This window comes from Bos mutus, chromosome 24 (assembly GCF_027580195.1).
Source record: "Bos mutus isolate GX-2022 chromosome 24, NWIPB_WYAK_1.1, whole genome shotgun sequence".
NCBI classification, from domain to species: domain Eukaryota; kingdom Metazoa; phylum Chordata; class Mammalia; order Artiodactyla; family Bovidae; genus Bos; species Bos mutus.
In genome coordinates, this window is record NC_091640.1 from 46,500,802 (window position 1) to 46,522,425 (window position 21,624).

Sequence of the window (21,624 nt, forward strand, 5' to 3'; positions counted from 1 at the left end):
TGGAAATAATTCCAAGTGGATAAAGCGCTTCTCTGCCTCCTTAAACACAGTCTACTGCACATTCTTTGAGCATTTTCGTATCTCTGCGTGGCTGTGGACACCACAGGATGGGCTGCTGTGAGGGGTTATTTGTTGCTCTTGGGGTTGTTACTACATATTGGCCCCTGCACTAAACAGCATCCGATCACTTGGTATTCTCTGAGATGTATAGCTTTGGTCTTTTTAATGCCGTTATGTTAGTCTATTAGCTGCCGCTTCTTGCTAAACCTAGCACCTGTTGTCATTCTCTTAATTTGCTTTATTATTAGAAACCAGAATCAAGTTCACTGGAAATGAATTTAAAATTAAATTCCATGAATGCCGTGAGGGATTTGCTGTTAGCAAGATGTTTGGTCTTTGAAACAGAGCTTTATAGCATCTACTACAGGGGCTCAAAATTAATTCTCCTTCACCAGAGTCCCCAACTGCCTGAGGCTGAGTAAACTTGCTGGGTAAGGGGCCCTGGGAAGTGAGGTGTGCTTTGACCTTGTTTAAAAAAAAAAAAAAAAGGCAATTATTTCCTCCTTTAACAAATCTTTAAGATGTTCAAGGTTTCCCACACATTTTGCAGCTGAATATGAGATTGTGAGCTGCCACAGTGATAAAGGGCTTGCCAGGGCCACACGACTGTGGGTATCCTCAGGAGGAACGGGCAGGGGACTGGCCTCTGGTTGGAGGCAGAAGAGACTGAGGCAGGATCTCGGCACTAGCTCGCTGGTTTCAACTTGAGCCTTTTCTAACAGAAGGCGGGAAAGGAAGGAGGAGCCTAAGGCTGGTGTGAACCCTGGGTCACATCAGCCCACGTCTGTGGGATGCTGCCTCATCACCACCTTGTTTGTTTTCCACGGGCGTGGTGGGCAGTGCGCCAGCCCCGGCTTTGTGTTCAAGAGAGCACTGTGATGCCCTGATCTTATCCCAGCACTCATCACAGGGAGACCCTCACCCAGACACAGGCTGGTCACCAACTCCAGAGACTCCAGCCCCTTAGCGCTAATCCCCAAATGCACCCCTACTCCAGGAACAGATGAATCTTAATTCAAGCACACTCCAAGCCTTCTAACCCTGCGAGAGGAAATCTAGTTAACTTTGCTTTAAAAAGATTTCATAATGTCTATTTAAAGGTTGAGACTGTTCAGAAAAAGAGCTGCTTGATACCTTTAAGAAGTCTCAAGCCTGAATCAAGGCTCCCAACCACTAACCAGGAAACAAATGCCAGCAAAGTAGGGCTGAGACAGTTACAAGATCAGGCAGAGCTGCTGCTGCTGCTAAGTCATGTCCAACTCTGTGCGACCCCATAGATGGCAGCCCAACAGGCTCCCCCATCCCTGGGATTCTCCAGGCATGAACACTGGAGTGGGCTGCCATTTCCTTCTCCAATGCATGACAGTGAAAAGTGAAAGTGAAGTCACTCAGTCATGTCCAACTCTTAGCGACCCCATGGACTGCAGCCTGCCAGGCTCCTCCATCCATGGGATTTTCCAGGCAAGAGTGCTGGAGCGGGGTGCCATTGCCTTCTCCAGTTCCTCATGTTCAGGTCCCACTAAAGCCCAACCACAGCGCAGCAGTGCTCCTCAAAGTGTGGGTCCCAGGACCAGCCTCAGCATCACTTAGGAAGTAGCAAGGAAGCTCCCTGCCATGGTCACCAAATCAGACTCTGGGGAGGGGCCCAGGAACCAGTGAGCTCTCCGAGTGATTCTGACACAGGTTCAAGTTTGGGAGATGGTGGGCTAGAACAGTGGTTCTCAGTCTCGGCTGCATAGTAGGGTCATCTGGAGAGTCAGAAAAGCCCTCCCACTCAGGTCACGCCTCAGACCAACTGGATCAGAACTTCTGGGGGCAAAGTCCAGGCACAAGTAGCTCTTAAAAGTTCTCCAGATGACCCTGATGTGCCGCCAAAACAGAGACCCTTGGCCTCTGTGCAGTAGATTCACTTAAGAGATTTTTAAAAATAAGAATATGGGGCCCTGTCCCCAAGCCAAGTGAATCAGATTCTCTGGAAAGATGAGGATCTGGCATGGGTGGCTTTATAAAGATCCCTGGGTGACTTCAATGTGCACACAAGGTTGAGGGCCACGATTCTAGAGAAAATAACACTTTTACCCTAAAGTTGAACAAGTCATTTAGTTGAAGGAAATGAGTTACTTGGTTGCCAAGGAAACCATCCCCCTACTGAAAAGAGAGATAGTCAGTGATTTCTGGCTTTTGTCCTAAGAGCTAAGTCATGGTAATGTATGTATGTCTCTCTCCCTCTCTTTCTCTTGTTAAAAAAAGAAAAGCAGGTTCTCAGAAGAGACCATGCAGGAGAAATATCTATAGACTTGTAGAAGCTGAGCAGAGCTATTGCCTCTCAGGGCAGTGGCTGGCCAGGACAGCTGAGTCAAGCTAGCAAAGCAAGACAGGGTCTGCTCTGACCCTCAGCAAAAGGTGCTGAGGTTGTCAGAAGCCAAGGAACAACTAAGGGCCCAGGACAACTGTTCCAGGCCAAAATTAAAATCAGAATCCTATCATAGGGACACTGAAAACAATTCAAGTCATTTGAGAACAGATCATACCTAAGAGATTCTATATGAAATAAGCCAGTCACCAAAAAGTCAGACACGCTATGATTCCATTTATGTGAGGGACCTAGAGTAGTCAAGGGACAGAGACAGAAAGGATGATGGCTGCCAGGAGCTGGGGGAGGGGGAAATGAGGAGTTGTTCTTTAATGGGTATAGAGTTTTAGTTTTGCAATGACTACAACAAAAAAAAAAACAGCCTGGAGATTGGTTATACAACTTAACACTACTGAACTATACACTTAAAAATGGCTAAGATGGTAAATCTTATGTATATTTTACCCACAATTGAAAAATAGAAAAACCACTGATAATATCTAGGCCAAAACAGATTTCATAAATGTAAGAGATTCCTAAGCAGTCAATTTCTGTTGTGAATTAAATAGTGGATTATATTTTATATTCATATTTCTAAAACACACCAAAGTTTAGTTGTGTGTCAGATTCTTGTTTTTGCTCTTTTATCGCTTAAGACTCCAGTCTGAATTTCAAGCCAGACACCATCACTCACCTGGCAGTAGCCACTGACCCACAAGCGGTGCAGAGCCCAGTTCTCCAGCAGATATGGGCTCCAAGACGACCTGGAGAGCCTGGCTGGTCTTGGAGTCACAATGCTGATTGCCCCGCATCACCCGTCTCCCCCAGGTTCTGAGTCTGGAGGCAGGGGGTTTAACAAGCACTTAGGGGATTCTGACACAAGTGATCTACAGTCTACACCTTGAAGAACATATCACTTTATCATAGCGCCTTGTAGGATGTAATCAACCTCCTTAGACTGGCCTGGCTTGACCAGCCCTCTAAAGAACAAGAGAACAGGGCACACCCCAGGCATTGGCATACCCCAAGCCTAGCCTCATCCGGTCATAAGCCACAGTCAGCCTCCTCTTTAGAAGGGTGCCCAGGTTGTCGGGAGAGAGGCCAGGGTGTGTGCTGAACTCAGAGCTGCACCAGCCCCCTGCCACAGAGAGACCCCCAAGCTCCTGACCTTCCACTGGGCATCTGGAGCAGACATTTTTGCAAAGCTCAGCTCATTTGTTTCCCAGCCAATAAATACAGCACTTTCCACTCGTTCTTGAGACATTATTGATTAGTCCTTTGTATACTGCTACTCTGTCTGTACCTCAATATAGCAATTTAAGATTCTGACAAATCTCTATGGTTTTTAAGGAGGGAAGGGAAAAAGAAAATCTTTCCACCTTTTGCTTAAACTAGAGAGACTTGGTGAATAGGCAAGAAGCAGATGAGGAAGAAGATTATAATAGTGTGTTGCTTGCTCAGTTGTGTCCGACTCTTTGAGACCCCATGAACTGTAGCCCACCAAACTCCTCTGTCCACAGAATTCTCAAGGCAAAAATACTTGAGTAGGTTGCCATTCCCTTCTCCAGGGGATCTTCCCGACCCAGGGATTTAATTCAAGATTATAATGGAAGGAGGCAAAGAGAAGGCCGCAGAGACCAGGTGATGGAGCCAGCAAGCAACCACAACCGGGACCTACACCCCAAGCTCCCCAGAGGCAGGTGGGGGAGTCTGTACAGCAAAATGCTTCCCACATGCAAGGTACCAGGCAAAAATAATATAATAATCAATGGAGGACTCTCTTAAGCTGACAATTACACGTTACTCAGTTTATTAGTGGGGTCTCCTGAACCACTGGAACACACTGGCTAATCAGAGACCCTACTGCTATAGTTAACAGGTGGCTCTGTGCCAGTACTGGGGACACCAAGAAGAACCAGAGACACTGCCTTCTCCTGGGGAAAGGACAGCCCTCGGCCAAGGACACAGGCACCCCCATGGTGTTGTGCTGTGAGGATGTCCTAACAGGAGTCAGTGATGGTTCCTGCAGAAGCACAGAGAGTGCTCAGCCTAGGTTCACAGAGGGGAAGAGGTGGGGACCCTCACCTGACATTACCTGCACAAGTGGTGGGGTAAAAGGGCCATTTCAGGCAATTCCAACAGCTTGTGTGAAGCTACAGCCATCTGGAGGAGTCCTGGTGGGATGATGGGGGCAGGAGGGTCTCTGGGAAGGTGAGTGAGCCAGCTTGGGACAACCCCTGCATGTCTGGGTAAAGGAATCTGGACTATATGGTATAAGAAGGCAATGGGCTCCACCAAAGGTGTTTCCAGAAGGTAATTCCCCAGAAGCAGAATGATCAGTCAGAGGGCCTGAGTTAGGGCAGTGGCAGAAGGAATGTATGGAGGGAATGAATTCAAGGGAAGTTTATGAGTTGGAATTGATACAATCTGGTGAACAAACAGAAAGCGAAGGAGGAAGGAGAACCAAAAGAGACCCAGGTTTGGGACCGAGGGGCCAGTGATAAGGTAGAGCCATTCATCAGGGGAAGAAAGGAGGAAGAAGGAACCTGTTCTCTGGGTGTCTAGTTTGTGTCGGCTCTGTGCTAGGCATCGTGAAACCCTATTCCATGGCTGGTGTCCTGGCCTAAACCTCAGATGATGAATCAGAGCTTCCAGAGGGCATTGGCAGTGCCCCCAAAGTCACCAGTGAGTGGGGGGGATGTGACTTTGAATCCAGATTGTCCTTTTAACTGTGCCAGTTGAGGGCACATTGAGCAGGTTTTAACTATACGAGCTGAGATGTTGAGCAGCTACAGGCATTCAGACAGCCACAGTGAGTGTGTTTCTGTGGCTCCAAAGGAGAACTGGCCTCCAGGTAAGGGGTGTAAGATGCAAGGACAGGAGAGGTTAGAGGCTGTGAACAGATGCAATTTCTGAAGGAACACTCCTAGTAAGAGAAGAGAACCCTGAGGAAGCTTCACAAAAGATGGGTCAACAAAGGAGCCTGAGAAGGAGCATTCAGTGAGGCGGGAGGAAAGTCAGGGTAAAGTGGTTTCTTAAAAAAAAAAAAAGGAAGAGAGGACTCAAAAGACCAGTGAAGCCACTCACCACTGTCACATAGATGTTGAGGAATGAAGCCTGACATGGGTCTACCGCTTTAGCAATTACAATCATTGTGCCAACCTTCAGGATTCAGGACCGACGCCTGCATGGCCTGGTGCTCCTCTCGCGATACTTGTCCCTGAGCCCAGATTTGCCAGTACTCAGCTCAGCCCCTACACGTGCCTGGGGGACTCAGTTCAGCATCTGGACATGCCCACCAGACCATAAGCTCCGGGAGGGCTGGGGCTAATACTCTGCTCATCTCTAGCTCAAAGGCCCCTAGCCAAATGCCCCGCACAAAATGAGTGCTCGGTAACGATTTGCTGAATACCTGACTGAAGCCAGCTCTGTGTTGTCCCTCAACTGTCGGGTAGCTCTGCCCTTGCCTCCTCCCTACGCTCAGCAGAACTGAGGGCGATGGATTGTCTGCAGCACCAGGCGATTAGTGGGCAGAGCTGCCACAGCAGCATTACAAAAATGGTCTCAGAGGCTGCATCTGACCTTGAGCCACCTTCCTTTTTGCTTGGCTAAGCACAGAGTCATTTGCTTGTTTTCACTGCCTTTCAAGCCTGGTGAAAGTGAAAGTGTTAGTCACTCAGTTGTGTCCGACTCTTTGCAACCCCACGGACTATAGCCCGCCAGGCTCCTCTGTCCATGGGATTCTCCAGGCAAGAATACTGGAGTAGGTTGCCATGCCCTTCTCCAGGGTATCTTCCCAACCCAGGGATCAAACTTGGGTTTCCTGCATTGGAGGCAGATTCTTTACTGTCCGAGCCACCAGGGAAGCCTGGAGCAGTGGGCTTAGCACAAAGGAAGACACGATGGTTGTTTTGTTTGGGGAATCGAGCTTCCTTACGTAAGGGTATTATATATAACTAGCTGTGCGCACTGCACGGTGGGATGGGGGCAGAGCTTCAAGGAACATGGGGGTGGGGTGGCTTCCTGAGCCAGTGCCCAGGTCTTCTGAGCCTTTGAAAATGTGCTTTTCCTACAAACACTGGCTGCAGGAGAAAAGTGTAGCGTGGAAGTCAGGAGACTGAGTCCCAGCTGAGTCACTAGCTGGCCATGTGGCCTTGGGCAAGTCCTCCAACATTTAATGTGTACCCCTTCTGCAAAATGTGGCCGCAGCTCCCCTCCCTTCACTGCACTGTGGGCGCATCTGTGCTGTTGCCAGGGCTGGGGCGGGGTTGGGGTGAAGAAGCACCTACAAGCACACTCCCTTCTGAACCCATGCCAGCGTCTGAGCACTGTCCCTATAGCAGGGCCCAGCACCACCCTGCAGTGGCCTCTCAGTCCTTCCGGAACAAGGATTCCCTCTTGTGCCAGCCCTGGGGACACTGGCTAGGAAGTGGCGAAGACAGAGGTTTGGAACGCAGGCTTTGGGTTTCTACAAGACCTGGGTGCAGTTTCCTCTACTGGGTGTCTGGCCACGGCAAGACACCAAATGACTGTCTCCCCATTGGAGCCTGCTTACCCAAAGGGGTCCTGTGGTGATCACAGGAGATAATGCAAAGAAAGCGCCCAGTACAGGGCTTGATACAGAATGAGCGTGCAGGAAATCTTAGCTATTATAGCAATAAATATTATCTATGGCTTAGATCCATACATCACGAATACTTCCAAACACTTAATAAAATTAAAGATTACAGAGACCCTAGGGATATTTTCTAAGCCTCTGGTTGTAGAGATGAGGAGATGGAGACCTAAGAAAGGAGAAGGGACTGCCCTAAGGCCCTCAGACTTCAATAGGACCAAAAGCAAGGAGTCCAGCTCCTACATGGGATGGGTTGTGATGCTCCATCCCCACTCCTACGAGGGCCCTGGTTGGGGCAGATACTCCTGGCTATGTGAACCCTGGTGTCTGACTCACCAAGGTTCTGTCCACAGCATGCACTCAGTAGAGCCCCTGGCACGATTTGAGCCAGGTCACCTCCCTGTTCTTCAGGGAGGTCACCTCACCTTCCTTAAGTGGGACAGAATGTTCTTTAAGAGTCTTCCAGGTCTAACATCCTGTAGTTTCAAGAATGGGGCCCAACTAACCACAAACAAATGGCTGGAAACTTCAGTTAACTGGAATCTGTCTCAGATGTTCCTTCCTTGGAGAAACAGGCAGAGCCCAAGAAAGGAAATCATCCACTGTCCTCGGTGGTGTTCCCTGGTTCACCACGTCCTTGGGCCTGCTTTGGCTCACTGGCTACTTCCTTGCACTGCAGACAAGCAGATAGGCTCAGAACAGCCCAAGGTTTCCCCAGTGAAGACCAGAGGCCAGAATCAAGGCCAGCACCTAGAACAGTGCTGTGCGTGGAGCACTTGTTCCGTAATGGCTCCACCAACACGAAACCCAAGCAAGGAGAAGGGGTTCTGGCCTCGATGGGGAGCCTGGGGACCCGGGACAGAGCCTGTGTGCTGTGGTCTCTCACCAGCTGGGCCTGTTGCTCTGCCTGTAAAATGAAGTGATCAGATGAAAGGTCCTGCTCCCTGTGTGCTGAGCTCTCACCACCCCTCCTCCTTCTCATTACACCCAGCATGCGGAGTCGGAATTTGTCTCTGGTCTGCCCTCCACTCCTGGAAGACAGAGATCCTGTCTTTGTCATCATGTCTTCCCAAGCCTCACCCCAAACCAAAGCAGAACAGGCTTCTGGAAATGTTTAGGTGAAGGAGGGGAGAGAGCAGGAAGGGAGGAAAGGAGAGGCAGGCTGAAGATCCTCCAGCACTGGCCTTCTATGGTTCCACAAAGCTAAATTCTAAGGCAATTCACCAACAGTGTGTATTAGGCACAGCCGCATTCATGGTGGGAATACCACAGGGAGGAAGAAAGCAATGTGAAATGACACGAGAAGCCCTTTCAGCCTAGGCACAGCTGACTTCCCAAAGCACAGGCCCTGTGGATCCACGCACGTGAAGGCCAGCAGGCTGCGTGCTGCGGGAAACCCCGCCTTCACGGTAGGACCTCAGTGATGCTGGTGTCGGAGGCCAAGACTCACTTCCGTCGCTAAGCTCGCCAGTCACATGTCAGCGCTTTCCAGTCCAGAGCCTTACGGTTCCAATTCAGGAACACGATACAGCAGGAACTGCAGTATTCAGGAACACACAGAGGGATGGATCTTATAAATAACTCCCGGTTAAAACAGAGCTGAAAATAGGGAGACAGAAGAGGAAGCAAGTCGCTAAGCACTTATTGAGTCGATAACGTTGGCTTGAAAACCTTAGTGCAAATGGCTGGTCTGGTTTATTTCCTTCTCTTCAAAAAGTCAAACACAGGATTGAACCTGGAGGCACCAAGACGTGTGTGTCTGAGGATGTGTTTGAAGGGGGTGGCTCTCCTTGTTTGACAGTGTCTGAGCGAAGATCCTAACCCACAGCCCTTGCATCAGATCTCACAGCGCCACTTAGTCGGTTGGTGGAAACTCGGTTAATAATCCCTGGACCTCTCTGAGCCACTGTCCTCACAGGAAGGTCTGGCCACTCGGTTGGCCTTTTAGCTCTGAGCTTCTAGACCACATTTCATGGCTGAGGCCTGGGAATAAGAGTCAGGAACCCAAAAGTCTGAGTTACATCTAAAGTGTCCTCACACGTTCTGTCTGTCTCCCTCTTTTCTGTTCCCAGTAGGGACTTCCTTTAGCTGCAAAGAGGCCATACGGTTTATGCTCTTTTGGACGCTAACGCTGAGTGGAAATGTGCTTGATTCCCTTGGGACCCCCAGGACCCCCATCTTGAGGTGTGGCCGGGGTGGGGGGCAGGTGGGGCGGTGCGCATGGAGCTGTCTCTCCCCCGCCCGCATCCCTGCCTCCCAGAGCCCACAGGACCCAAGTCTGAAGCTGAGCATCCAAGAGAGCGCCAGCCTCAGTGCCAGGCCTTCGCCCCGCCCTGCGGGCCGGCGAGGAAGAGCGTGGCTCCGTGTGCCGGGGGTGCTCCGTGTGCCGGGGGTACCCGTGTGCCAGGGGGGCCGGCAGAAGGGCCATGCCGCCCTCAGCAGCAGCTGCAGGTGCCCGTGTGCACACGCAGGATGCCGCGGCTATGCAGGTGCAGGAAGTTGAAGATCTCCGAGGGCATGGCGTGGAAGCCGGGGCGGGGCTTGACGTTGTCGTAATAGTGGTGGGTGATGTACAGGCCCGAGGGGTTCATGGGGAAGGCCCAGAAACCGAACAGGTGCACCTCCTCGCACAGCTCGAGCGCCGCAGTGGCCAGGATGAGGCCGGTGCTGATGCGCTTGGCGCGCACCCCGAGGCTGAGCCAGTAGCGCGACACGTTGACCAGGTACTGCGGGTGGAAGTAGTACACGGCCTGCGGTGACTCGAAGTCGTCCAGCACGTACTTGACGCGGATGGACACGTCGGTGTTGCGCGTGTTGTAGAAGGCGGGCAGCAGCACCGACGCGTTCTCGTACAGCTGCAGCACGCGGTAGAAGGGCCGCCGCCACTTCTCCAGCTTGTGGAACCTGGCGGGGTGCGCGCACAGGGTGAGACGGGGCCCCGGGCCCTCGCTGGCCCACCCCTGCTCCCTGGGCTCTTCGCAAAGGACTGGGGGGGTCTCTCAAGGCCACCCCCCACCTCCTCGCCTCCTTTGATCTCAGGCACTCAGCAGATGAATGTCCGCTTTTCTCCGGCACAGTTGTAGTTTTCTAAGAGGGTGCAGGAGAGGGCAGTCTGGACCCAAAGGGACAAGTACCTGGTGTGTGACTGCGGCAGGGTTGGGGTGGGGGTGGGGTGCGGTTGCTGGGGGGAGGGTAATCCTTAACCCACACGGATGAGAGTTCCCGGGTGGGCTCAAAGGGGAAGTGGAGGAGGGAGGCCTTCCCTAGAGCCCCCCTCGGGACACCCCCCTGGCCTGCCTTCACCAAGGTCCCTGGGGATGGACACCAAGCCAGCCGCTGGCCCCCGGAGCCCTTCCTTCACCACAGCCCCTCCCTAACCTTCTCTCTACAGTAAACAGCCCTCCTCCCAGCTGGTTCCGTCACCAACCCTGAGTGGCCTCCTCTCTGAATGCTGACTCTGTAAAGGTTGTGGGCATCTGTCCCCATTTAACACCTCCCCCTCCTCTTCCCCTTCTCCTGACCTGGAGGTGTGACTGTGCCCCCTTTGGAGTTTTAACACCTTAACCCCTCCCCCAGGCTTCCCAGACAGACCCCAGCACGGAACCGCCGGGGGAGGTGGTGCCTTGAGGTCTTTGCCGTAGGTTTCTCCCCAGTGTCACATGGACACTCCCTGTAGGGAGACGCCTGCCCTCTTCACCCACTGGAAGGCCCTCTGGTTCATCTCTAGGGGAAGATCGTCTAGATCAGCGCTGTCTGAGAGAAACATCAGGCAAGCCACGAATGTAATTTTAAATGTTCTAGGAAGCACATTTAGATAAGTAGAAAGGATTAGGTGAAATTAATTTTTACAATAGATTTTATTTAACCTGATATACCCCCATACTATCATTTTAATATGTTATCAATATAAAAGTGTAATGAGGTGTGATTCACCCTCTTTTTCATAGTAAATATTTTAGAGCGAGGGTGTGTTTTGCACTTAGAGATGGTACATCTCAATCTGGATGGTGCCCGGTGGCCATGCGTGATGAATAGCTACTGTATCAGACAGGACTGGTCTAGAAAGAGGGCTACTGACCTCTCTGTGATGATGCTGGGGTTCACGGTGACCACGTCTGTCTTCACCCCTACATCCATGGTGTACTTCTCTGAGATGGGGGGTAGGTTGCACCTGCAGAAGAGATAAAGTGGTCCGACTGCATGTCATTCTAGAGGGAGCTGGGGAGCTGGGGCGTGGGGAAGAAAGGGACGGTGATCACTTGGGCAGAGGAACAGAGAGGAAACCAGCCTGGGCATAGAAGGGCAAGTTCAACCCCTTCCCTCACCAACCCTGAGTGGCCTAATTGTTGTAGATCCCCAACCCATGAGATGATTGCAGCCTCAACCCAAGTTTGTTCGCTTTAACTCTTATTTTCAACCTATCTTCTTTACTTAAAGAGGTAAGCTAGAATCCCCAAAGAGATAAGAGGGGGTTTTACATGAGGAAGAAGAAATACATGGACAGGTGTCTAACTTAGGTAAGGCCACAGTGAAGCTCATACTGGTGTCAGCCACAAGGCCACCCTTCCAGAAGAGGGGAACCCAACCAGGGAGGTAGCTGCCCAGACGACCTCACTAACAGCTCTGCATGCCCCTGTGAGTCCTCAGTGTCTTCATATCTGGTATGTCATTTGCTCCCATTTTACAGATGTGGAGACTGAGGACCTGACAGGTTCGACCCCTTGCACATGACGGAGCTGAAGGGGAAAGGGACAACCCAGAGCATGAGGATTCTCAGGGGTGGGAAGTGGGGATTAAAAGGGCAGCATTACAGGGTGGGGCACCAGAAAGGGTGGGCATGGAGGAGGAGGGGTGTGGGGGTAGAAGAGGCAGGTGCAGACCCAAGGTGATTCCTACCGGAAGACAAAGTCGGCACTGTTGATCTCCCTCCCGCAGCGGCTGTTCTTTAGGATGCCCCCGTTGCCCACCACCGCACACTTCTTAAACTGGGACCGATAGTAGGGCATGTCCTGGGGAGACAGGGGTAGAGCTGTCAGAGGTGGCGCCATCCCTGCCTTCACCTGTGCCCTCCCCTATGTACCCACATCCACCTCCACACCCATGGTCCCACGAGACAGCTTTGTAGGGAACATGGGAGAGAAGTGGCTGTTCCACTTTGCAGATGAAAAGAGATTAAAAGCCTCCTCAGTTCCACACGCAATTACGAATGAGCTGGAACCGGAAGCTAGGTCTCCACAACCTTCTTCAATAAGCCCTGGAAGTCCCCAGTTTCGAATAAGAAGAGCATTCAGTTGTGTCTGCCCTGTTTGCCTTTGCTTTCCCCAGTGTCTGGAAACTCAGCTTCCTTGACTTCTAGTCCATATATTCTATGCTTCCCTGGTGGCTCAGATGGTAAAGAATCTGCCTGCAGTGCAGAAGACCCAGGTTTGATCCCTGGATCGGGAAGATCCCCTGGAAAAGGGCATGGCAGCCCACTCCAGTACTCTTGCCAGTGGCTAACACAGACTCTCTGGGGGTGACAGCAGTGGAGGGGAGGGGCAGGCCACCAGGGGCCAGGGCCCTAAATCTGGCCCTGAAGTCTTTCAGCTCCATGGGGAGGCACAGAACTAGGACAAAGAGGTCATATAGACCAGCACAGATGCCAGGACTTGGCAGCAGCAGGGACAAGAGACTGGAGTTGAGCAAGCAAAGCCACTTCAGGGGAGCAGTGAGAGCCAGCGACCCTGGGATCTCTGCAGAGAAAGCGTGTTGAGCACAGGGGAACCCAGGACCTACCCTGGTGATGATGCACCCGCAGGGGGCACTGAGAAGGAGCATCCCACAGCACTCTGACCTGATCACACCTCAGCTGGCAGGGCTGCCTGTGTTTGGGCACTAGATGCCCACAGAGGCTCCCTGGGCCTGCCTTCCAGGGGACCACAGGCAAATAGGCAGGAAAAAGCAAATACTAGCCTGATTAAAAGACCTAGTTCTGCCATGTCCCCAGTCTAGGCCTCGAGGCAACCCGAGGCAGGTGGGACCAGGCAGGCTCAGGGGAGGAGTGTAGACCTGGAGTCAAGGGGTGACCAACCATCCCAGGTGGCCCAGGACTGGGGCACTTTGCTTGTGATGCAGGACTTAGACTCAGTCAAACTGGGATGGCTGGGGCAAACTAGGGTTGGGCACCCCAGTTAAGGGACCCAACTCAAACCTGGTTTTGCACCACAGTGAGTTGAGGGAGCCATGGGCAAGTTTTTTTGAACTCTCAGTGACTTGGTTTTGTAATTTTCGTAAAATTTGTTACGAATTAAATTTTGTAATTAACAAAATCCAGATAGTAATGTATATTTCCTGCGATTCAGTGAGATGACATAAAGCAGAATTGCTCAGCTCGGCAGTACTGATATTTTGGACCAGAGTGAGTGACTTTCACGTTCACTTTCATTCCTTGCTGTGGGGGCTGACTGCGCACCACAGGAAGCCTAGCAGTATCTCTGGCCTCCTACACCCAGTCAGGATGACCAAATGAATCTGACTGAACCCAGGTCTCCCCCATGGCAGGCGGATTCTTTACCAGCTGAGCAACCAGGGAAGCCCAAGAATACTGGAAGTGGGTAGCCCACCCCTTCTCCAGTGGATCTTCCCAACCCAGGAATCAAACCAGGATCTCTAGGGAAGCCAAAAGCATCTCCAGACATTGGCAGTGTCCCCACCTCCCTGCCCCACTGGTGTGGATGAAACGCTCACCCAGTGCCTGGCCCAAGGGTGAGGGCATCAGGTGCTTATTATGGGATGGCCCTGACACTGGAGACTGCTGGGTGGCTCTCCTCCTAGCCCACCCCAGCTGGCCAGCCCCACGTGAGAGCAGCCCCGGTCAGCACCTGGGGCCTCCACTGAGACCAGCTGCCATACAGGCATCATGGAAGATCCCACGATTTTCAGTGGGATTGAAAATACAATGGGATCACCAGCAATTAGGCTAACTCTAAAGGAGACACTGTACCCGTCTGTGGGAGACTGTCCTTCTTGGCACATTTTCCCTGGAGGGACAGGCTCCCAGGACTAGGACAGAGGAAACAAGGACATCTCACGGCCAGTGCGGGAAACTGCAGTGTTTGACTTTGCCCAGAGAGAGAATAAAACAAAGCCATCTTTGGAGAAATGACCAAAAGCGTTCTGTGTTTTATGTCAATGTTCCCCACACTTCTGAAAATCAGAAACCACCTGCATACTTTCTGGAAGTATACATCCTTGGCTCCATCCCAGAACCACGGAATCAGAATCTTCAGGGTCACGGTAGGAGCCTGAGAAGCTGCATATTTTTTGAACTCAAAGAAATACTCACCTTAGGGGAAGTTCAGATAATACGTCTACATCACATACTCTAATCCAGGGGGTGGTAAATTACAGCCTGCAGGCCACACCTGACTCACCACCTATGTCTGCACAGCCAGTGGGCTAGGAATGGGTTTTATATTTTTTAAGGATGGGGAAAAAAATCAAAGGAATATTTTGTGATGTCTAAAACGTATAAAATTCAAATTTCAGTGTCTGACAGGAATCAGGTGTCATTGGGACCCAGCCACAGTCCTGTGCTTACTCCTGTCTGTGGCTGCTTCATGCTAGAATGATAAAGGTGAGTGGCTGTGACAGAGACCATATGGCCCGCACATTTGGCCACCGCTGCTCGCCTTCCAGCCCTTCCCCATGGCCCTCCTTGCATCCATATGTCGTAACCGAGCTGTGTGTCAGCCACTGGCGTTACCTGCATGTTCACCTGCTGTCACCAGCCTCACGTTCCCGGCCTTGCAAGACCCGCCTCGTAAAGACGGCTCGAGTCCCATCATCCTCCAGCACTGCAGTGGGAGGGGGTGTTTGACACCTCTCCAGCCCCGGCTCCTCCTGCAGCACTGCCCTATCCACCCCCAGGCCCAGTCATACCAGTGCACTCTGGTGTGCACAGCAAGAATGCAGGGAACCCCGGGCTTTCTTTCATTAGCTGTCCCAGAAGCAAGGCAGCCCAGTCCTTCACATTTCATCCAGCAAGACCTGAACACACCCCCTAACCCCCAGCCACGCCAGCAGGTCTACAAACTGGACCCACTACGCCCTGCCCTGGGCCAGAGTGCTCCAGGAAGTGCCTGCAAACATGCATGGAACCATCCCCTTCAGGAGGTAACCATCAAAAGAGCTGAACATACAGCACAGAGTACCTTCTCCAAGAGTCTGGTGCAACGATCAGGCCAGAAGTGAATGCCTGTGCCTGGGTTCTGTGGTCTGAGCCATTGGCTCATATGGGTCCCTCATTCTGTGGTCCCCCTGGCCAGGGTGGGGGAAATGCACCAGGCCTGAATGAACAGCCTCCCTCCAGGCTTCTTGTGTGTAAAGGAAAAAATAATAATAAATGTCTCTCCTGTTTAAGTGTCTGATATTTTAGGTTTTCTGTTCTAAGAAGCCAAAACTATATCAAGTCCAAACTCCACTGTTACAGACAGGGAGAGTGAAGCCTGGCAAGACAAAAGGACTGCCCAAGGTCAGCCACTACGAGGTCAACCTTGCAGTGCCTTGCTTTGTATGGTTGTGATTTCTTGTGCACACAATCTTTGCATGTATGTTTTTGCTCTTGTGCCTCCCTCGGGTGGGGAGCAGATGCTTACTCTTCCACCCAGATAGCTTCAGGATGTTCTTTGCAAGCAAGGCAATAATCAACACTTTACAACCACTTTCTTGCCAAAAGTCATTCAAATAACAGCCAGTGTTATTTGGCATTCAGTGTACTCAGGACATCCAGGAACCCCAGAGGACAGTCTACTGAGCCTAAGAGAATGGCCAGCCAAGCCCAGGACCACTGAGTACAGGAGAACAGCAGAGTGATTGCCATGCCACACGGGCACAGCCACAGAAGGCCCCACGGAGTCAGCTCCATGCCCACCCAGACTACCCTGCCCGAAGCAGCACCTTGGGAAACATGCGGAAGATCTCCTGGTTGATGTGGTAGATGCCGCTAGTATCCACCTCATACTTGAGCTTCGTCCCCAGGGGCGTGTTCTTCTGGGTGGTGAAGAGGAAGGAGGGGGCATTGCAGCACCTGGACAGAGTGGACCTGCCGGGCAGAAGACGGACAGGAAGAGAACAGTGACACGGGGCAGAGAACAGAGGGGTCTCAGAACTGAGGCCCTTTGGGGAGGCCGGGGAGCACCATCCTTTCCTACCCACCCCTTCTCACCCCTGTTCATGTGTCCCCTTTCTTCAGAACCCCTCCCAATGCCCCAGCCTTTCAGGGTCCAGCCAGGTCTCCCTCCGTAAGCTCCCGGCTGCCCTGTACCCATTGGCCTCCAAAGTCCCAGAGCACAGACTGGGTACCACTTCCTTTATCCTCTGTCAACTCCCTCTTCACTTGAATGAAAGTCCCTGGGTGGCCAGGACCCTGCCTGTCAGGATTCTGCATAATGTCAGACATATGGGTGTCAACAAGCAGGTCCTGCCAACCCTGGGCGAAGCATTCCCACGTCAGCTTTCACAAGAGCCACCAAGGCTTCTACTACTTCCCAGAAACACTTCCTTACCCAGCTCTAAGGGAAAACCCAGGGATGGGAGCTCTTCCTTGGTTCTTGTCCCCCATAATTAACTCTAGGCGAGGCTAACCCTACCTGATGGTCAAAAAGCAACACACACACGGTCAACAGAAATGAGCCATTTCAGTGACTTAGAAACTGTCTCAGGAATAGGGAGGGGTCAGAAATTGGATGGTGGGTTGATACTGGGTGACTTCTTGCAGAAAGTGGAACCTGGCTTTCAAAAGGTTTTGGGAGTTCATGATTTAAAAAAAAAAAAATCCCTCTGGTTTTCACTGACAAAGACACTCAAACATGAGCTACAGAAGGGGTTAAAGCTCAGACAACGCAAGCAGGCTTAAAAAATAGCCTCCGAGGGAGCGTGGGGCTAATGAGGCAGGCTTGGGAGCCAGCCAGGCTGGAGAAGCCTGGTTTTCTCTTCTCTGCAGCTGGTGTTCCGCCTGGCACTGCATTCTCCCAAATGTGCCTGCAAGGCTTGGTGATGGGGTCAGATCCTAGACACGGCCTGCTCCTCTATTCTCGGGACCCGAGTCCCACCCTGGCTACAGAGGGGCTGGATTTGACAAAGGATGCCAACTGTCCCTGTCTCACTTTGGGGGCTATGAGAGCACGCAGATCCACTTTCTCCAAAAACAGCAGCAGTGGGCCATGATACACTTCCTCCCCACAACACTGGCTCTGGGCACAGTTATACCCAGCCTCCTGGTGGCCCTCGGCGGAATGGAACACCGTCTCCATGGAGCCCGGATGTTGACTACTAACCAAAGGTGAGGACAAGCTTTCTGTAAAGTCCATGCTGAAGGTCTGGGATGGAAACCTGAGTGCCAACCTGGCATCGAGAGGCTTGGCTTCTAGTTTCTGCTCTGCCTTCACCAGCTGTGGGGCTCGGGGTAGGTCTGCTCCCCTCTCTGGGCCTCGGTTTCCTCATCTGTAGGATGCAGGGCTGACTCTTCTGACCCCCTGTAATCCTGTGACTCCAAGCTTCCAAAGCCCAAGAAGGGTATACACAATATTTTTTGTGACTGTCTCTCTTGCAGAGACTTCACAGGGGAGCTCAATTGGCTGCTGGCCATAGGGAGTAATCTTTCCTGGGGAGGGTTGTGACTGAGGCTTTCCAGAGAGAAGGCCAGAGGCCTGGTGAGGCAGGAGCCAGCAGTCAGCATTTCAAAGCAGCATCTGGCTGGTCCATCTTGTCAGCCCACTGGTAAGAATCCCAATGAGGGAGACTGACTCATATTAACCAAGCTCACGAGTGACTGATATATAAACCAGGATGCAAGTGTGTCCATTTGCAAGCAGTAGGGGAGGGGAGGGCCTCTGTTACAGGATTCCTTTCCTAGAACTGGAATGCTCACGCCTGTGTTCCAGCACATTCCCCCACCCCGCCCCACTGCACCAGGTTCTTACACCTCAGTTTAGAATCTCACGATCAGGAGGTTGTAATGAGAGCAAAGGGGGAAGACCACCTGGCCTCGAAGCTTTTCCCATGTAGAGCATGGCAAGACCTGATGTCACTTCTCTCTCCCACACCTGGAACCACACCCCCATCGCCAGAAGGGGCTCAGCTCTCAGAGCCTCCCCCCAAATGGTGCTGGCTAGTCCCTGCCAAAGGCTCCCACGGTATCCCAGTTTTCCTCTTGCCACGTCATCTCCCGTGGCTTCGTTATTTCCTTAGATGTGTGACTCCCACTGATGATGTTTCCGTGCCGCTCTCAGCCTGGACAACATCCTCTGGCATCTCAGGACCTCACTGACCCTGTCCATTGCTCACCAGTGTGCCCTCGTGTGCCTGGGCCTCCCCATCACACACCACCTGCAACAAGGCTTCATCCTAAAGGTGCAATTGGGGTTGCATTGACATCACAGATCTTGGACCTTTTCCCTGCATTCTACATCTATGATTTGTGGGTCTCTGCAACGACTGTTGAGCCTCAGCTGGGCTTCTGCAGTCTCAGGGAGGCCTCTGGTTAGGGGCTGCTGGTACCTGCAGCACATCTAAAACATGCCACTTAATGCTGCCTTTAGACTTGGCCCAGAACTGCAACAAACTGAAAGAAATGACATACAGAAAATACAAAACACTCAGTGTTGTTTGCTTTTCACAGCTTCCCATGTAGGATTCCTTCATGCAGATGGCTCCTCAGCACATTCAAACTACGACCCGAGTTGCTGAAATCCAGTTTATACACACATTCCCAGGATCCTATCAATTCCATTCAATAAAGTCTTCTTGCACTAAAAGCATACCAGAAACCCCCAGAATTTTAGAGTGGAGCAGACCCTACAGCTCGCCACTAATCACAGAGACTGGACATCTATTAGCTTCTTAGCTCTCAAAGACAGGAGAACACTAAGATACAGCTCTTTTCTCCTGGGAGCTTACAATCTGTCAATTTCAGTTAGAGAGCAGCTCAAGAATAAGGTATAGCCATGCTCCAATGGCTGGTCTAGGCTGTATGAGCCCAAGTGCTCTGAGAGGGAGAGTGCTGCTGAGTTTGAGCAGCTGCCCCATGGGCAGGATGGGGAGTGGAGTGAAGCCGTGGAAGATGCGTAAGGAGCCTTAATGCACAGGCCAGCTGGAGACCTCGCGCATCTCACCTCGTGGTCAGGGTCTGTACTGGAGACGACAGCACCAACCACGTGCCGGTGCTGCCAGGACTAAGGGCAGGAACACGGGGGACAGTGCCCCGCAAGATGCCAGCCTCAGCCTGTGTTCTGAGTCAGAACCTCCCCACTCCCAGGTTCCAAAGCCCAATCAGGGCTAGTGCCGGGGAAAATGCCCCTGGGGGCTGGCCTAGCAGGACGAGGGAGATCTGAAGAGGTGGCCAGGAGAACCACACGCGTGGAAGGGCCGGGGAGGACAGACGAGTCATAGATACTTGAACTGGTTGGCTTCAGAGACGTTCATCGCCCATTTGCACATCTGGAGGCTCTTCCACCTGTCGAACAGCTCCGACTGCTTCACCCTTGGGAGTAGAGGACAGAGAGTGCACGAAAGGGCCAGGCTGGACACAGTGTCGCCATCCCCGAACACGCTCCCTTCCTGACCCCCCTTATGCCAAGTCCTGGGCTAGTCCTTCGTATTCACTGTATTTTCTAATTTGCAAAACCCTTGATTCTCTGGCATCTGGAGCCTGGAGAACTCCTGGAGATAGCAAACCACCCTCCAGCAAGCCTGCCTTCCATGCACACACCAACCAATCCAGAGTCCACACCCTCAACCACCTCCTTTATGAATGGAGCCGCTAGCCCCCTGCCCTCATCAGCCCAGAGCTAGGGATCAAACAACCAGGGGCAGTCCCTACGCACTGAGCTCATTGAAATCATGCAAACTAGCCAATCCTAAACCTTTTCATCCCACCTTGTCCATTCCTTCCCAAGAAAACCACAATAAAGGGTCTCACCCATGCTTTCCCCTTGCCCCTCCTGCCTCCTGACCAGTCCTGTGCTTCCCCATGCATCCCTGAGTGGCATGCCATGCCTCCTGTCTCTAGGGATCTGTGAGCACAAGAACATGCTCCTTCACGATAGTCCTGTGTGTCCATGTGTCTTACTACATGTAATCAAAATGAATCTGGGTACATTTCAAAACATCCTTCCTCAAATGCCTGCTACACAGGCCTGCACGATTCTCCAAGGAACATCTGTCTATAGAGGGTGTGAGACCACTTTCTTAAGGTCTGTAGATCACCCCACACTGTGCTCAGCACACAGTAGGGCTGACTGCAAGGGCACAATGCCCCTCTCTTTCTCTTTTCCCAAGGGCAGATCACAATTTCCAGTGACTGAGAGGAAGAGAGGAGAAAACCTTTGTCTGGACAACCTTCTGTTAAACTGAGCTGTCGTGATGATGCTCACTCACAGCCCCCTGCACTCCCCTTTGTGTAAAACCTATAACTTGTCATTACTTCTGCCTGACCATTCCCACTAAATAGTAAATACCGGGCCAGGGTATCAGGCCTGACTGTGTCTCCAGTGCTAAGGCTCATAGCAGATGAGCAGTAAATATTTGTTGAGTACATCAATAAGTTAATGAATGAATCAATAAGTCTGAGCTCAAATAAAATCTATAAATGTTATTAAATTCCTCAATGTGGCAGGATCTAGAGATACTGTGGTGAACAAAGCAACTCCCTGCCTACATAGACCTTACACATGGGAAGCAGATATGTGGGATACTACATCAAAAGCACAAACAATAAAAGCAAAAATAGACAAGTGGGACTCCATCAAACTAGAAAGCTCTGCACAGCAAAGGAAATAATCAACAGAGTAAAAAGACAACCTACTGAACGGGAGGAAATATTTGCAAACCACATATCTGATAAGGGGTTAATATCCAAAATACATAGGAACTCCTACAAAGCAATAGCAAAAAAACAAAGACCCGATTTTCAATTGGGCAAAGGACTTGAAAAGACATTTCTACAAAGAAGACATACTAATGGTCAATACCAATAATCATCATGGAAACGCATAGCAAAACCACAGTACAATATCACATCATGCTTATTAGAATGGCTATTATTAAAAAAAAAAAGATGATAAGTATTGGCAAGGATATAGGGAAAAGGGAACCCTCCTATACTGTTGGTGGGAATGTAAAATGGTATGGCTATTAGGGGAGAGTATGGAGATTCCTCAAAAAATTAATAATAGAAATACAATATAGTCAGCAATCCCACTTCTGGGTATATATCCAAAAGAACTGAAATCAGAATTTTAAAGAAATGCTTACCCGGCTATGTGCATCGCAGCATCATTCAGAATAACCAGGATATGGAAACAATCCAAATGCTCACTGATACATGAATGGATAAAGAAAAGGCATTCTATACATACAATGAAATATTGCTAAGTCACTTCACTTGTGTCCGACTCTGTGCGACCCCATAGACGGCAGCCCACCAGGCTCCCCCGTCCTTGGGATTCTCCAGGCAAGAACGCTGGAGTGGGTTGCCATTTCCTTCTCCAATGCATGAAAGTGAAGTCGCTCAGTCGTGTCTGACTCCTAGCGACCCCATGGACTGCAGCCTACCAGG

The 21,624-nt window shown here is 51.3% G+C and overlaps 1 protein-coding gene across 6 annotated transcripts in view; it reads right to left on the reverse strand.

The window, feature by feature from the left end:
- Positions 1-536: 536 nt before the first annotated feature.
- Positions 537-21,624, reverse strand: part of ST8SIA5 (ST8 alpha-N-acetyl-neuraminide alpha-2,8-sialyltransferase 5) — a 75,729-nt gene continuing 54,641 nt past the window's right edge. For 2 of the 6 annotated variants that reach the window (XM_070361986.1, XM_070361987.1), the window contains 6 exons: positions 21,321-21,383; positions 19,462-19,548; positions 15,966-16,110; positions 11,925-12,037; positions 11,107-11,199; positions 537-9,932 (listed from right to left, as the gene is read on the reverse strand). In XM_070361986.1, the coding sequence (XP_070218087.1) occupies positions 9,464-9,932; positions 11,107-11,199; positions 11,925-12,037; positions 15,966-16,110; positions 19,462-19,548; positions 21,321-21,383 (970 nt within the window). In that variant the 3' untranslated portion in view covers positions 537-9,463. The remainder of the gene's footprint in view (positions 9,933-11,106; positions 11,200-11,924; positions 12,038-15,965; positions 16,111-19,461; positions 19,549-21,320; positions 21,384-21,624) is intronic. The other 4 variants (XM_005908078.2, XM_005908079.2, XM_070361988.1 and 1 more) reach the window with 2 other exon arrangements.